This window comes from Saccopteryx leptura, chromosome 3 (genome assembly GCF_036850995.1).
Source record: "Saccopteryx leptura isolate mSacLep1 chromosome 3, mSacLep1_pri_phased_curated, whole genome shotgun sequence".
Taxonomy (NCBI): Eukaryota; Metazoa; Chordata; class Mammalia; order Chiroptera; family Emballonuridae; genus Saccopteryx; species Saccopteryx leptura.
The window spans coordinates 121,563,671-121,578,851 of NC_089505.1; the positions used below are offsets into that span (position 1 = coordinate 121,563,671).

The following is a 15,181-nucleotide window of genomic DNA, read 5'->3' on the forward strand; positions in this document are numbered from 1 at the left end:
GTGCTTCCTAATGTGGTTTTTTTGTTGTTGTTTTTTAACAGAGACAGAGAGTTAGAGAGGGATAGATAGGGACAGAGAGGAACAAAGAGAGATGAGAAGCATCAATCATTAGTTTTTCGTTGCGACACCTTAGTTGTTCATGGATTGCTTTCTCATATGTGCCTTGACCGTGGGGCTACAGCAGACTGCTCGAGCCAGTGACCTTGGGCTCAAGCTGGTGAGCTTTACTCAAACCAGATGAGCCCGCGCTCAAGCTGGCAACCTCAGGGTCTCAAACCTGGGTTCTCTACATCCCAGTTCGATGTTCTATCCACTGCACCACCACCTGGTCAGGCATCTTCCTAATGTTTTGAAGCCATTTTGCTTTCCCTAACCCACACTTCTTACAGGAGCACACAGAAGACTGAAGCTGCCGTCCAGACGTATGGAACATTCACATGTGCCTAAGCTTATCTGTTCTCCCAAACAGAGAAGCCCAGACAGCTCTGCTATCAATGGTTTCTTAAGCTGTCAGAAAAGGACAGAACATGTTGTGGCCACCAGCCCTCTGGCTAGCAAATAGATCCTGGCCATCACTCAGGTAGGGCCCTGGCCCTTGTGTACCAGTAAATACTTGCGGGCAGACCTTGAATCACTTAAGAGGACTATATGAACTGAGCACAAGCTGTGTGTTACCTGCACCTCTCCTTGTTCTGTTCTGTCATTTCATCTACCACACTAACCCTGCCAGGCCGTGACCCCAACCTTAAGAGATGAGGAAAGAGACTTATCTCATCCAAAGTGACTCATCTGGTGGCACCCACATCAGCTTGGACCCAATGTCCTCTCCATTCCTGATAGTTGTAATGAAATATTTGCTATTTTGGGAAAACTACTTCAAAGTCTTGGACACTGGATAGCACTGTGATATGTCCTGGTTTAAATCCTTTGTGACACTATAGGGGATAGGCAAATAGCCTGCAATCTCATAAAATGATACTCAGACTCTCATTGGGAAATGGAAACAAAAATTGTGATGAGATTACTGACACACCCACTAAAATGGTTAAAAGTTAAAAGACTAATAATACCGATATCAAGTATTGGTGAGGACGTGGAGCAGCTGGAATTCCCTTACATTGTTGAAGGGAATGCAAAAATGACTCAACCGCTTGGGAGAACACTTTGGCAGTTCTTTATCAACATATAGTTTATAAACACACACCTTCTTGGGAGAATTAAAAAATATACACCTACAGGAACGCTTGTACACATATTCATAGCAGCTTCATTCATTATAATTAAGAACTAGAAACAACCCAAATGCCCATCACACAGGTGAATGGGTAAACAAATTGTGGTATGTTCATGTAATAGAATACTACGCGGCAATAAAAAAGAACCAAACTACAGATACATGCAAGAATATGGAATAATCTCAAAGACATTGTGTTTAGTGAAAGAGGCAAGACACAAAGGAATATGGAGAACTTCCAGCAGAAAATAACTTCCTGTCTCCAGCTCCCCTTCCTGTGTCACCTAACATCCCTTCAAAATGGTGCTGACCACACGTATCTGGGTGTCTGTGTACTCCACCAAGCCCCTCAAAGACAGGAACTAGCTTATCACAGAGTAGGAGTGCCACAAATGTATGATGAACACGAGTGACAGTGGCAGACCTGGAGAAAGAAATTGAGTGTGAGGCAGGCACACTACGCAGGAAAAATGTGGACCATGAAGTTAGAGGAAGCCAAACTGGCCAGCCCTCCGGGTCCTAGAAACCAACCACAGAGAACATGTAAGCGCACCCTGTAAGGCCCCTGTCAGGGAGAGAAGGGGTTCCGTGATTATACAAGCTGTGAGTGGCAGTCCCCTTTGGGGGCAGACCCTGGAAATGCAGGCCTTGGTGGTGGTGGGGGCGGTGGACTCTCTGTATCTCCACAGACACTCTCTGTGCTGGGTGGGGAAGGAAACACAGGCAGGGGCTTGGAGAGTCACAAAGCAAGTCCATCTAGGGCAATTCTGGGGGGCTGAAGCAAGTCACTCATCAGGACTGACAGTGACAGCCATATACCTGCCTCCCTTTCAACCAGTCAGTGTCTATGACCTGATATCCTACCAAGGTAGGAATAATGGGCTTTAAGGAACTGAAACAGTTTACTTTAACCCTCTGCTCTCGGGAGAAAGAGAGGCAGGGAGAAAGGAGAAGAGAACATGGGCTCTGAGGCCAGACAGACCTGAGTTCAATTCCTGGCTTCACCTGTGTGACCTTGGGTACATCACTTTAGCACAGAGACTCCATTTCCTCTTAGGGATAATTCTGACAATGCTCAGATTAAGAGCAAGCGCTCTGAAGTGAGCCTGCCAGGGTTTGAATTCTGGTTCTTCATGTTGGCTGTGTGTCCTTGGGTAAAGTTACTTAACTTTTCTGTTCCTATTTTCTATGCCATAAAATGGGAGATAATAAAATTAATTACCTCATACAGAAGGTGTGAGGAATAAGTAAGTTAACAAATGTGCAGGGCTTAGAACATAGCAGGAGTGTTCAGTAAATGTTAACTAGTGGTATTACCTCACTGAGATGTTATGATGATTAGATAAGAGAGCAGACGTAACAGTGCTTTCCCCTATGACCCTAATGATTGATCCACCATGCAGCAAGCAAATAGCACTAACTCCATAACAGGTCATTTCTGATTCTCAAAAAGATCTCGAAGCATAATCTCATCTTCATTTCTCCCATCTTGTCCTCATCCCACTGTCCTGAACCAGGATCCGTTACAGGTCTCATCATCTGTTTTTGTCCTGATTCTCTGTGGTAGGGAGTGCATCTAGGAGTGTTTGCATGTGAAAGCACACATTTGCTTCTGTTACTTCACAGCGTTACTGTGAGGTGTAAACGAGATTCTGAGTAGGACTTTGAGAAATATTAGATGTGGTTCTGCACACGTGTCTGAGCATGCATAAATAGTTTTACAGTGGCAGGGTCTAACAGTGCCTCCTCTTTCTCCATTATGCTCCTTAGGGTCTAGCACAAGGATCCAGACATTGCAGGCACATCAAGCAGACCTTGTCCCTATGACTCTTCATTGGACAAAGGGATCATACATACTTTCTGACCTTGAGGAGCTCCAAGCCAAGGGTATGCATAACCAAATACAGACTGGTTGTAATAAATTTGTAAGAGGCCAAGAAGAGATCTAAAGAGGGGATTATGGAAAGTCAAAGGAGAAAAATATCACTTGCACAAGAAGGCTCTCAGATTTCTTGCAGGATGGGATTTGGGTGGGAGTCGACTTTAAGCTGGGTTTGAACTGATGGAGGGTTTGGAGGTGAAGGGAGCAAGGTGAGCAGAGCAAGAAAGGTGTGCGTGGATGCGTGCACACACATGCACACACTCACAAACTGCCTCTTATTTACTATTTCCCTTTATGGTATAAAGGGGAACAGGTGGGCTTTGGTCTGACTGCTTGATACCTAACTTACTGACTCAAATATCTTGGCATATAATAGTATGCTCTGGGAAGCTAGAGCCCTGAGTTCCAGTCCCAGCTCTGTGCTTACTAAACTATGTGAACTTGAACAAGTCCCTCCTCTTCTTTGGGCCCCAGTGTCCCCATTTGTACAATGAGGAAAAGTGATTTCTGAGGGTCCTGCAGCTTGGATACCTGATGTCATAGTTTCCATTATGTTTTTAACTAGTCCCCCTTGCCCTCTGGTCCCAGACCTCCCGTGAAGAGACAGGACACAGGGCTCTCCCCTAATCCGTCCTTTTCCTGGAGTTCAGTCACTGACCAGGAAGTGGGAAAGCAGGATTTCCTCTGAGGATATTCTCTGTGACCCAGACAGTTCCGGTTTGGGAAGCAGGGAGGAGATAAGGGACATCACTCAGGCTTCCAAACTCTGAAGCCCCTTTCTGCAGGTTTGAGTCTTCTCCCATGCTGAACTTTGAACTTCTTAAAATCAGGGAATGTGTAATTCAGAGCTGGAAAAAAGGCATGTTGGTATCCCTTTGAACAGATATTATTACTCAACATTTTGGTGGGGAAAATGGTATTCTATTTTTCTTTTTAAATTGTGAAATACATGAAGCATTATAAAAACTAGGAAAATCCCCTTTTCCTCCTCTCTGGAAATTCTTAAGGCTCAACTCCAGTGACGTCTTATAGAAGCCTTTGCCACCTCTGGACTTGTAAACCACTCCTCACACCATTTGTGAATCATTGTTCATATAACCATAGTATGTCAGAGATACATGGCTAACCCTTTCACCTCAAAAATTGGGAAACTAGTCTAGTGACATGAGGTGACTTGCCCAATGTCAGAATTTGGGGCGGAGCTATGAGAACCTGATTGTTGCTGACTTCTAATTCAGTGTTTCTTTTACATGTATATTTTACCCCTTTACTTATCTTTGGTTTCCTGTCCCCAACCCCCTCCTCTAACACTGAATCTATTCATATCTCTGTGGTTTTCAACAAGCTCTTCTCTCTATCAGAACTATCACCTCTTTTCTTTCTCTTCCCTATTGCTCCTGCAAGATTCTAGAAAAATCCAGAATGTTGTAAGAATAACCCTCCTCCAAACTCCTGATAATATATTCTCCTATGGTATATAGTTTTATTATAATCACCGACCTCCTTGCATTGCTAATGTTTGCATCTGTCCCCCTACATTAGAGTTTTGCATTAGAGTTCCTACAGGGTAAATTTGTCTTATCACCTTATGCTCAGCACCTAGCTCAGTGCCCAGGCGAACCAACATCAGTACCTGTTGAAGGATTAGGAGCAAAAAAGGTGCTGATGGGAATTGGAAGCATGGAGGGAGTGGCTACTGCTGGGCTAGATGCTAGGGAAGGACACTAGATTATTACCTATACATGAGTGACTTTGGCCATTATTTGTGTCTGTCTCATCAACGGAAAAAGGGGGTTAATGATACTGCCATACATGGGTTGGGTTTTGTAAGTATTAATATGAGGAAATATGTGGGAAAGCACACTTTGAAAAGTGTGAAGTAGTCTGCCAACCTAAGACATTACCATGAAGTTTATTTTGTAGGCATAAAGGCCTCTCCTCTAGGAGGCTAGCAAAGGTTCTGCTCTTATGAATAATGTCTAGAAAAGAAGGGCACAGAAAAATCTTTTGTTCCTCTAATTTCCTGGAGCCCTTATATCAATAGTAGACTCAGTATGAGTTTGCCAGGATGAAAATGATTGAAATGAACCCTTTAACATTAACATAGGTAGTTGGGGTTGCCTATTTCAGGACTCTTAGGTTGAAAAAAAAAAGTCATTTCTGGTCTTGGCTAAGAAACAAGAGGGCTCCTTTTGGGGGGAAATATGGCAGGGTAGTTTGGAAGACACTGTATATTTGAAGACAGCATTGACTGTTGTATTCAAAATCATTCATTCAGCTCAAGATGTTTTTTTTTGTCGGAAGCTCTTCCTGAATTCTCAAGCTCAGAGAAGTTGTTTTCCCAGTGGCTTAGTAAGAGCTTGAGCTCTGGAGTTGTACTTGAACTTGAATCTCTCAGAGCAACGTACTTGGGTAAGTTACTTCCCTAAGGCTGTTCCTCATCTATGAGGATGACAATCACCAATTGGAGTCAGCCAGGAGGCTTAAATGAACTAATGCATATTAAGTGCTCAGCATAGCACCGCGTTAGCACACCGAGTCCTAAAAAGATGGAAGCTCTCATGATTACACTTCTATAGCTCCATATCGTCTGGATCACTTGTTTTGGCTTTTCATCATATACTGTTATGTGACTGTTTGCAGAGTGTATTTTTCCCTAGTCTTTATAGTGGCGAAAGGCAAGGTTTATGTCTAACATTCTACAACCACTTCTGCAGAATTCTAGCACAAGTGGCAAGAGGACAAGTGAGCATGGAGTAACTAGCCAGCAAGGGCCTCAGAGGTTGAGTGAAGGGACATTTGGTGGGTGGGTGTGTGTGTGTGGGGGGGTGCCAATTGGCCAAAACCCAGACTAGTGGGTGTTTCTGGATAACAGAAGTTCCATTATTTGCTTATTTTATTTGAAGTAGCATAACCATATCTATAAACAGTATACAGGGGATGAAAGAAAAAAAATTCAGAGAAATGTCACTTGAGAAGCAATCATCCCCAGTCTCTTAATCCAATTTTCCTAGTACTAATGCTTTTTAACAAAGAAGCCTAAATGCTATCATAGCAATTAGCTTGCCAAGTAACTTCCTATAGTAAAACACTCTTCTTAGAGAACTTTCTAGAGTAGGCTTCAGTGATGTTCCCTCTTCTCTGGACATGTATTCAGTAGAAAGAGACATGTTCTGTTGAATTAATCTGTAGTCTAAATTCATTCCCCAAAACTGCATAAGTGTCATATAAGAGGCCTTAAATTAGATGTGGTAAGAGAAGTGATGGAAGTAGATCTTGCCTGAAAAGCTTCAGGTTGTTTTTATTGTTCAGATACAGAGCTTATTTGGTGTGATAACAGTATAATTGATAGGCTGTCAGTTAACTCACTAACTTTCCCTGTTTTTGTTTTTCCAATAATGTGTAATATAAACTGTACTTACACTCTTGAGCGAAACACTGAGGGCTAACGTTAGAGCACACACAGTGCTCTGTGAATCTGGCATGGGCAATTTCGTTAAAAATTAACTCAATGAAATCCGTAAGTGGACTTTCGTGCAATTTCTTAAAATAATGAAAGCCTCAAACAATGCCAATGGAAACAAAGAGAAGCACAGAATCATCATTGCCATTCACTTGTCTTGATTTTAACCTGAAACAGTAAGGCTGACCATTCAGCCTCTGGTTCCAGTGAGAAAGAGCAGAGCCACCATGTTGCTATACTTGGGCTTGCTAACTATACACTGAATCAAAAATGATGACTTCAGAGAGCCCCAGCTGGGCTGGAAAAGTATCATATTAAGAGATCCAAAGTCTATTTCTTGCCAGTTTATATATTAAGATTTGATGTAAGGCAATGACATCTTAACTTCAGAAGAGCTTTATCTCTCAAATGAATAAGTTTTCATTTATATTCAGAAATAACAATTAGAACTTAATATTTAAGATGGGGGAAAAGGGAATAAACTATTGATACATTCCACAACTTGGAGAGATCTCAAGGACCTTGTGCTAAGTGAAAAATCAATTTCAAAAAGTTATATACTATGGTTACATTTTTATTAAAATTCTCAAAACGACAAAATTCCAGTGATGGAGAACAGACCATTGGTTGTTAGGGGTTAGGGTTGGAAGAAGGGTAAAACTAGTTTCTTTGGGGTGATGGAACAGTTCTTTCTGTATGCTGATTGGATGGCAGTTATGCAAATCTACCAGTAGTGATACAATTTCATAATTACACACCAAAAGGTAATATCAATTGAGTGCATGTAGAAACTTGTAAAGCCTGAGAGGTCTGTAGTGTAGTTACTAATACTGTATCCACTGTCAACTCGATTTCGATCATTTACTATGGTTATGTTAGATATAATTATCATTAAGAGTCACTGGGAGGAGGGTACACCCAAACTCTGTACTATTTTTATAACTTTCTGGGGCCTAAAACTTTTTTGTTTTGTTTATAAGTGGAGAAGAATATGCTATAGCAGAGGACAAAGGAAAACAGTCAATCTAGACATTTTTTATTAAATTTAATAGATATTTTAGTTCTATTAAAAATTAAAACTTTGAAAAACTCAGTTTTTAAAACACACTCATACCTAATAATTTTCTTGTTCTGTGATAGTCCTTATGTTGAACATGTTACATTACCTCAACCCATCATATTGCAAAAGTTTCTTCCACAGAGTTTAACAGTACGCATCTTAAGATGATATGTATATCCCTTGTATAAATAGAACTTAAATTATTTTTTAAAAACAAAACTTTCCCCTTAAACTCAGTAAGGATTGATTTAGCTAATTTAGTCAGTCATGATAACTTTATGTTCTTTTAGGTAATACTGCGTAGATGCAGAGATACAACATGCTAGGAAAACATTTATTTTTCAAAATGTATGGTATATAAGAGCAGTTCAGATTCAGAGTTGGATAGCGTCTCTTTTTGTGGAAATAACTGATCTCACGGTTTGTTTTTAAAGGTTTCAGTGACACTGAAAATCTCTAACAAAGAGAGCTTAGCCCTCTTAACTAGTTAGCCATCAGGTCCCTTCTTCAGGTCTTTGCAATCAGCTGTAACCAAAAAATAAGTAACAGCTATTATACCCCTAGAATATTTAGGAATCCCCAAACTACCAAAAGGCTCTGGCTTCTTTATCTTCAGAAGACATCCTCTCCTCGTTATCAGGAATGCAGGGAGTTAAAGATTTAAAATAATTTTGGCAACTGTCTGAGACGCTTTACATCTAAGAAGGTGCCTACGGAATTCATACTATTCATTTGTTTTGAAGTTTCAGAAGGTTTCAAACTTTCAGGAAAAATTAGAGTGTCCCTTTCATTTTCTTTCTCAGGATGTTGGGTAAACTCTGCTTTTCCAGTTCGAAGGTTCACTGCAGGACTTGACTTAAGGTTCTTTAATAAGAAAGCTGGGTTTTCATTCAACTGCTGAGCTGCTTTTGGCCGAAGAACTTCATTTGTAATATTTCTCAATACTGGCACATCTGTGTGGGTGCCCAAGGATTCACAGGTATTACAATTAATTATTTCACAGGCATTCCTAGAAGGCTCCTTTTGACAATCAAGTTGTTCAGGTATGGATGTGAGGTTTTGATTCAATACATGTTCACTCTTGTTATCCGTGTTCTTAGGAGGCTCCTCTTCATCTTCACTATTGTCACTGCTTTGTATGAGTCCATATCTCTTCATATATTTTTTGGTTGCAAATGACATGTTTGGTGAAATTAAACTAAGCCCCACCGTGCTTCTGTCTGTATTAATGTGTAGAAGGCTAAAAGATGAGTCACAGTTATTTTGGTTTGATCGAGTGAGAGACAGTTGTGACAGCTGATTTTCATTTAAATATTTCAGAGCTATAGCATTTGCCTCCATGCTCAAATCCACACTGTTAGGGCTTAAACCACTCATGCCGACATTAGCAAATGACATATAATTTAATCCAGAAATCACTGCTTCAGGGCTGATGCATGCCAACACACTGAAAGACACAATGCAGTAGGCCATCATTTATCTTATTTTGAGTACCAAAGAGTGTTATTCTAAATGTGTTTCATTCTATGAAAGCAATAAAAAGTCTTCAGTTTTAAGCCTCATGTTACTTTTTATCTGAGTGCTCAGACATCTAAGTCTTGGTGATTCAGATATATTCAAGGAATAAATATGATAACCTAGAAGGTAATCCAGGATACACAGACTGGAACACAAGTTAATTTTCCTAAATTTAAACAACAGTCATGGTTTTAAAACAGAATGCAGGCCTGAAAATGTAAAAGTCATTGTTAAAGTAAATACTAGTAAAGTAAAACAAAAATAGAAAACACATTTGATCATCTCTGGATACGGACTATTGTGCATGTGTGTGTGTGTACATTGATTTTCTTTCACTGGATATAACCTTCAACTCATCTTGGCTGGCATTATACCATTAATGTTAACTGACTTGCCTTTCCCTTTATAGCATAAATACTTATGGATGCTAGGCATTCTGCTAAACATTCATTCTCTTATTTAATCTTCACAGAAACCTTTCTCAGAGAGGTCATCCTTATCAAATATCTCAACTTTATCATCCACTCCAATACCTCACATTTTCCTTTCCTGCTCTTCTGTTTTCTCCTTAGCATTTATGGCTATCTAGATATACTTAACTCACATTTCTTTATTTAGCCCTGACCAGCTGGCTCAGTGGATAGAGCATTGGCCCGACGTGCGGATATCCTGGGTTCGATCCCGGTCAGGGCACACGAGACACGACCATCTGCTTCTCCCCTTCCCACTCCCCCTTCTCTCCCCCTCTTGCAGTGTTGAGTATTGGCCCCAGACAGGGGATGCTGGGTGGATCCCAGTAGGGGAGCATGTGGAGTCTATCTCCCCCCTTCTCATTTAAAACAAAACAAAACAAACAGAAAGCCATTTCTCTTTTATTGTCCAGATCCCTTATGAAAGCCCATGAACTTTTGTGCGATTCTGTCCCCCACTACAGTATCCTTGGTGCCTGGTAACAGGCACTCAATAAATATTTACTGAATGAATAAAAGTAGGTACTATTATTATCTTTATTGTACAGTTGAGAAAACTGGGGAATAACTGGCAAACTGAGAACAAGTCTACCTTACTCTCTGGGGTTCTATAACCACTGTTTCACTATACTGTATTCACCAACTTATATTTGCTATCAGTTTTTCTGTTCCCTAAAAACTAAAGTTTTTGGTGTACTATTTGTTGTAGCAAGCAAGATATTCTAGTCAAAGAATAAGCTATAACTTTCCATATCATTCAGTGAAGAAATTCAGCTGTCTTATATGGCCAACCACTGTGTGCATCCTTATCCCTACACAACCCAAATAACTCTCATCAGTAATATTCCCTGAAAACCAGTGATGTCATCAGCAGGCAATGGGACAGTATACTCAATATGCTGGTTTTTATATGGAATTTTTCCATAACCTTCTTGCTACTTAATGCTTTAGAGACTGTCTAAAATATAAATAAGATGAATGAGATACTACCGATTTTTAGATATTATTTTTTAATTAAAATAATTTAGTGATGTTTAGAGAGAGAGAGAGAAAGAAGACCAGAGGGGGGGAGTGAAAGGGGAAGGGGAAGAGGGAGGAGGGAAGGGCAGGCGAGGGAGAGAGAAGAGAAGAGAAGAGAAGAGAAGAGAAGAGAAGAGAAGAGAAGAGAAAACATCGATTTATTGCTCCACTCATCCATGCATTCATTGGTTGATTCTGCCATGTGCCCTGACCCAGGATCAAACCCACAACCTTGGCAATATCAGGATGACACTCCAACCAACCGAGTTACCTGGCCAAGGCCTAGACATTATTATTTTATGATATATTAGTCATAATATCTTCTGAATATATAGTCCTTTCCTACTTTGCGTATTTCCTAAAATTATACAGTTTGCATATTAAATCAGAAAACCTGCACATACTAAAAAAAAATCTATAGATAATATTAATGTAAATTATTTTTTTAAAAGTAAGTAAAAACTTCTAATTCATTAAGTTCATGATCTACTAAAATGTGTTAATTTCAATGTTTCACACTAGAGGCATTAAAATAGGGTGGCCACTATGAAGAAATACATTATTTAGAAACTACTCGCCAAAGGCAGCCAAACCAAAACATAAGGGTTCCACATAGGTAGCAGGGTGATCTGTGCTTCCCAAATGTTATTTATATACTCTCTGTCTCAAAAATGCTAGCCTCACTCTCTTACACTGTCGGGAGCAATATAAACTGGTACAACTATTTTAGTGGGCAATGGCAACACCTACCAAAATTCCAAAACCTCACATGCACATATCCTTTGATCCTGCCTACCTGCAGAATTTTATCCTGCAAAGATACTTGTATAAGCACCTATAAAATGATGTTTACTTAGCATTCTTTGAGAAAAGAAATGAGATTCAAACTAAAAGACCATTAATAGGGGACTAGGGTTCACATGGGTCCCACAGAATATTATGCAGCTGTTTAAATGCATGAGAAAGAACTGTATCTGCCTATAAAGAAAAGTAAGCGACAAATGTTATGCAAAAAACCAAACCACAATACTCATCACACATGGAGTACTTGAACATTTCTAGAAGAATATAAAACAAGAGAGTTAAGTGACCTTGGAGGAGTTGGACTGAGAAGATTGGGAAGTAGGGGCTTTTGTGTTTTACCTGCTATTCTTGTGTATTATTTCATTTTTTAAAAAATCACGTGATATTACTTTTGTAACTAGAATACAGCAACAAAAATAATTAACAAAAAATACTAACCGTAACAATATAATTTACGTATTTTATCCTCTTTAAAATCAAGTATGTGCTCAGATTATCTTTGATGAAGAGGAAACTGAAGAGAAGATCATGGCCAGCTAGAACTGGTGAGGAACAGCAAGGTTCACATAACTTATACTCTTGCCTTTTAGAAGGCACAGTGCATAATATCCAGAGGTTGGAGCAGACACTGTCAACTCCAGGAAGACTTTCCAGATACCAAAAATGAACAAAAGCTCATTTCTCTTTCCTTAAGAATCCCACAGCATTTCATTGGCATCGTTACCCAGGAGACATCCCACAATATCTCTGTAATTACTTATATAACCCTCTCTCCTACTAAAATAAAGAATCTAAAGGGTAGAGATGATTTCTTATTCATCACACATATAGCAGGCCCTGAATAAATGATAAATCAATTAAACTGAGTGGCAAGCTTATACCTTTTCTCATGAGACTGCCACAGTACATCTAAAATATATTCATCCTTTAACACAAGTTTTAAATTACCTGGCGTGATCCACTTTATGTGCATTTTTCTTCACTTTTGTTGGAGAATCAATTTTTACTCCAAGGCTTCTTAGTTGCTTAAGGGTTGCATTAAGAACACAATCTTTATCCACCAGTCCTGAATCGTGTTTTATTTTCTTTGCATGATAAACATTTTGGGTTCTAGCGCATTCATGACTGATAATTACTGCTTTTGAAGATGGCTGTTCAGACTCTTTAGAGGAGTTACTTAATAGGTGGTTCACTTGACCCTGATGAGAAGAAAATTAGTATTAGTAATAATAGAAAACAAATATATACAACAGGCTAAGTTAGGCCGGGAAAAGTAAAATAATATCTTCCCAAATTCTACAAAATATCAAGTACACTTGCAAGTATTATGGCTTTTTTTGTTTGTTTTATAATAAAAGCAGCCCATCTTAATGAATGAGTTTATGAGACACTAGAGGAAACTTAGCTGTTCATGGGTGGTGGGCACACAATGCAGATCATGTATCATAGAAATGTACACTTGAAATCTATATAATCAGCCATGGCCAGTTGGCTCAGTGATAGAGCGTCAGCCAGGTGTGTGGATGTCCTGGGTTCGATTCTCGGTCAGGACACACAGGAGAAGCAACCATCTGCTTCTCCACCCCTCAACCCCTTCTCTCTCTCTCTCTCTCTCTCTCTCTCTCTCCTCCTCCTCCTACAGCCATGGCTCAAAAGGTTCTAGCAATTTGGCCCTGGGGGCTAAGAATGGCCCCATGGCCTTGCCTCAGGCATTGAAATAGCTCAGTTGCAGAGCAACAGAGCAGCGACCACAGATGGATGGGCAGAGCATCACCCTGTAGGGGGCTTGCAGGATGGATCCTGGCTGGTCAGGGTGCATGCGGGAGACTATTTCTCTCTCGGCCTCCCTGGCTCCCCGTTTCTCACTTAATAAAAAATAAATAAATAAATAAATAAATAAAAGAAACCTATACAATCTTATTAACTAGTCACCCCAAAAATTTTAAAATAAAAATGATTCAAAGGGAAGAAAATAATAAACATCCATTTTGCCTTTCACCAATATATCTCAAAACTAAATTCTCAACATTTGTTAATAAAGTTTCTGTCCTGATTTAAAAAAAAAGTAAATCCAACAGATTTAGTCCTGGCTGGTTAGCTCAGCTGGTTTGAGTGTTGTTCGGGGCATACATGGGACACAACCAATGGACACACAACTAAGTAGAACTAATGAATGCTTCCCTCTCCCTCTCTCTCTTCCTTCCTCTGTCTCTCTAAAATCAATCAATAAAAAATAAAGATTTAAAATTGTTTGAACAGCATTTCAAGTTAGGATTTATAGTAAATTCTTCATAAACAAGAGTTTTAAATGATGTTTCAGCTATACATTTCATAGATCTTCGTTATTTCAGAATGTGACTCCTTTCTTTCCTCACTTTGAGTGAGAATGAATACTATCTCTTTCCTCCGAGCATTAGAGTACCATCCGGTCCCTGAGCATACAGCACACAGATGCTCGCAGTCTAGGACCCAGCAGGCAGATAATAAATGTGTGTGCACTGAGTGAAGCAACCTTAATTAGTCTTCAATTTTAAATAAAGAAATCAAATGTTCCAAACTCTACAATTTAGATTGAAGTGACAGCCAAGGTTATGTGACCTTTATGTCCCAGTTCACATCCTACCTTTTCCAAGCTAAGTATTTTCTCCAACAAGAATTATCCCTTTTTAGCCTGTGCACTGCCTTTGCTTACAGCACTTCTCTACCTGCCCTATAATTGTTACTGCTATCCTTGTGATATTTCCCCTAGGTTTTCAAGAGCAGAGACTTGTCATATTCATCTTTTTTACATACTCAGTACATTTTCTTAGACCAGGCTCAGCATTCAATAAAATGCTGCTCATCTAAACTAAATTAATAAATATTAACATACATATTCTACTTTTACAATGTTCAAACTTCCTGCAAAGTTTTGCTGGGTTTTTTTTTATGGTACTAATTTCAGTTTGAATTTGGCCTAATAGCAACATTTGTATTTTTAAAATAAGTCTTTCCTGCCTTGATTATCTAAGTACCTGGTAACTGGCATGCTTACAGTAAATTACTAAATTTAGATGATCATAATTTAAAAACTAAAAGAAATAAATGATGTCATTAATTAGCAGAAAATCCTTTTATATCAAGGTTCCAATCAGTTTAAAGATAGAAAAGCATTAACTGGTATAATCCAGACTAAATAACTATCTTACAGGGTTGATGAAACTGTTTACATTTCCTTACCAATAAATCCTGGTATATTTTCTGGTTATCTGATGTTTGATGAAGCAAGGGCTGCATTACTTGCTCAATTTTTGGTTCCACTGGTGTTACAGAGTTGTTACTAGCACCCTCTGTTGGTCTGCTCTGTAAGCACATGCTCACACCCTCGGTCAGCAGGGAATTCGGAAAGAATACAGGCATATCAGGTTCTTTTCTCGTATCTGGAGAAGAGCTGCTTGAAAGGATATATATAATGTTAAGTATTAGTTATCAAGATACTTTTACAATATATCTGACATGCAGTAACTTTGGAAGAAAGAAGACTCAGCAGCATTCTGGTTTGCATTTTCAGCTCTTAATGATGATAGCATCTCATTGATAGGATGCACATAAGCTGGATCATGTTACCTTTTTGAGTTATGTTTTTATAATATATTTAGACAACTTTCTTGGAAAGTTGGAAAACAACCTGCTGATTTCTCCTAAATTTGATGCAATAAAAATTTTTAGAGTTCAAAGATAGGAAAGGCTT

The 15,181-nt window shown here is 39.2% G+C and overlaps 1 protein-coding gene across 1 annotated transcript in view; it reads right to left on the bottom strand.

The window, feature by feature from the left end:
- Nucleotides 1-7,564: 7,564 nt before the first annotated feature.
- Nucleotides 7,565-15,181, bottom strand: part of STIL (STIL centriolar assembly protein) — a 48,801-nt gene continuing 41,184 nt past the window's right edge. The window contains exons 16-18 of the mRNA XM_066376213.1: nt 14,671-14,881; nt 12,400-12,650; nt 7,565-9,086 (exon numbers count right to left, since the gene is read on the bottom strand). Of these exons, the coding sequence (XP_066232310.1) occupies nt 8,300-9,086; nt 12,400-12,650; nt 14,671-14,881 (1,249 nt within the window). The 3' untranslated portion in view covers nt 7,565-8,299. The remainder of the gene's footprint in view (nt 9,087-12,399; nt 12,651-14,670; nt 14,882-15,181) is intronic.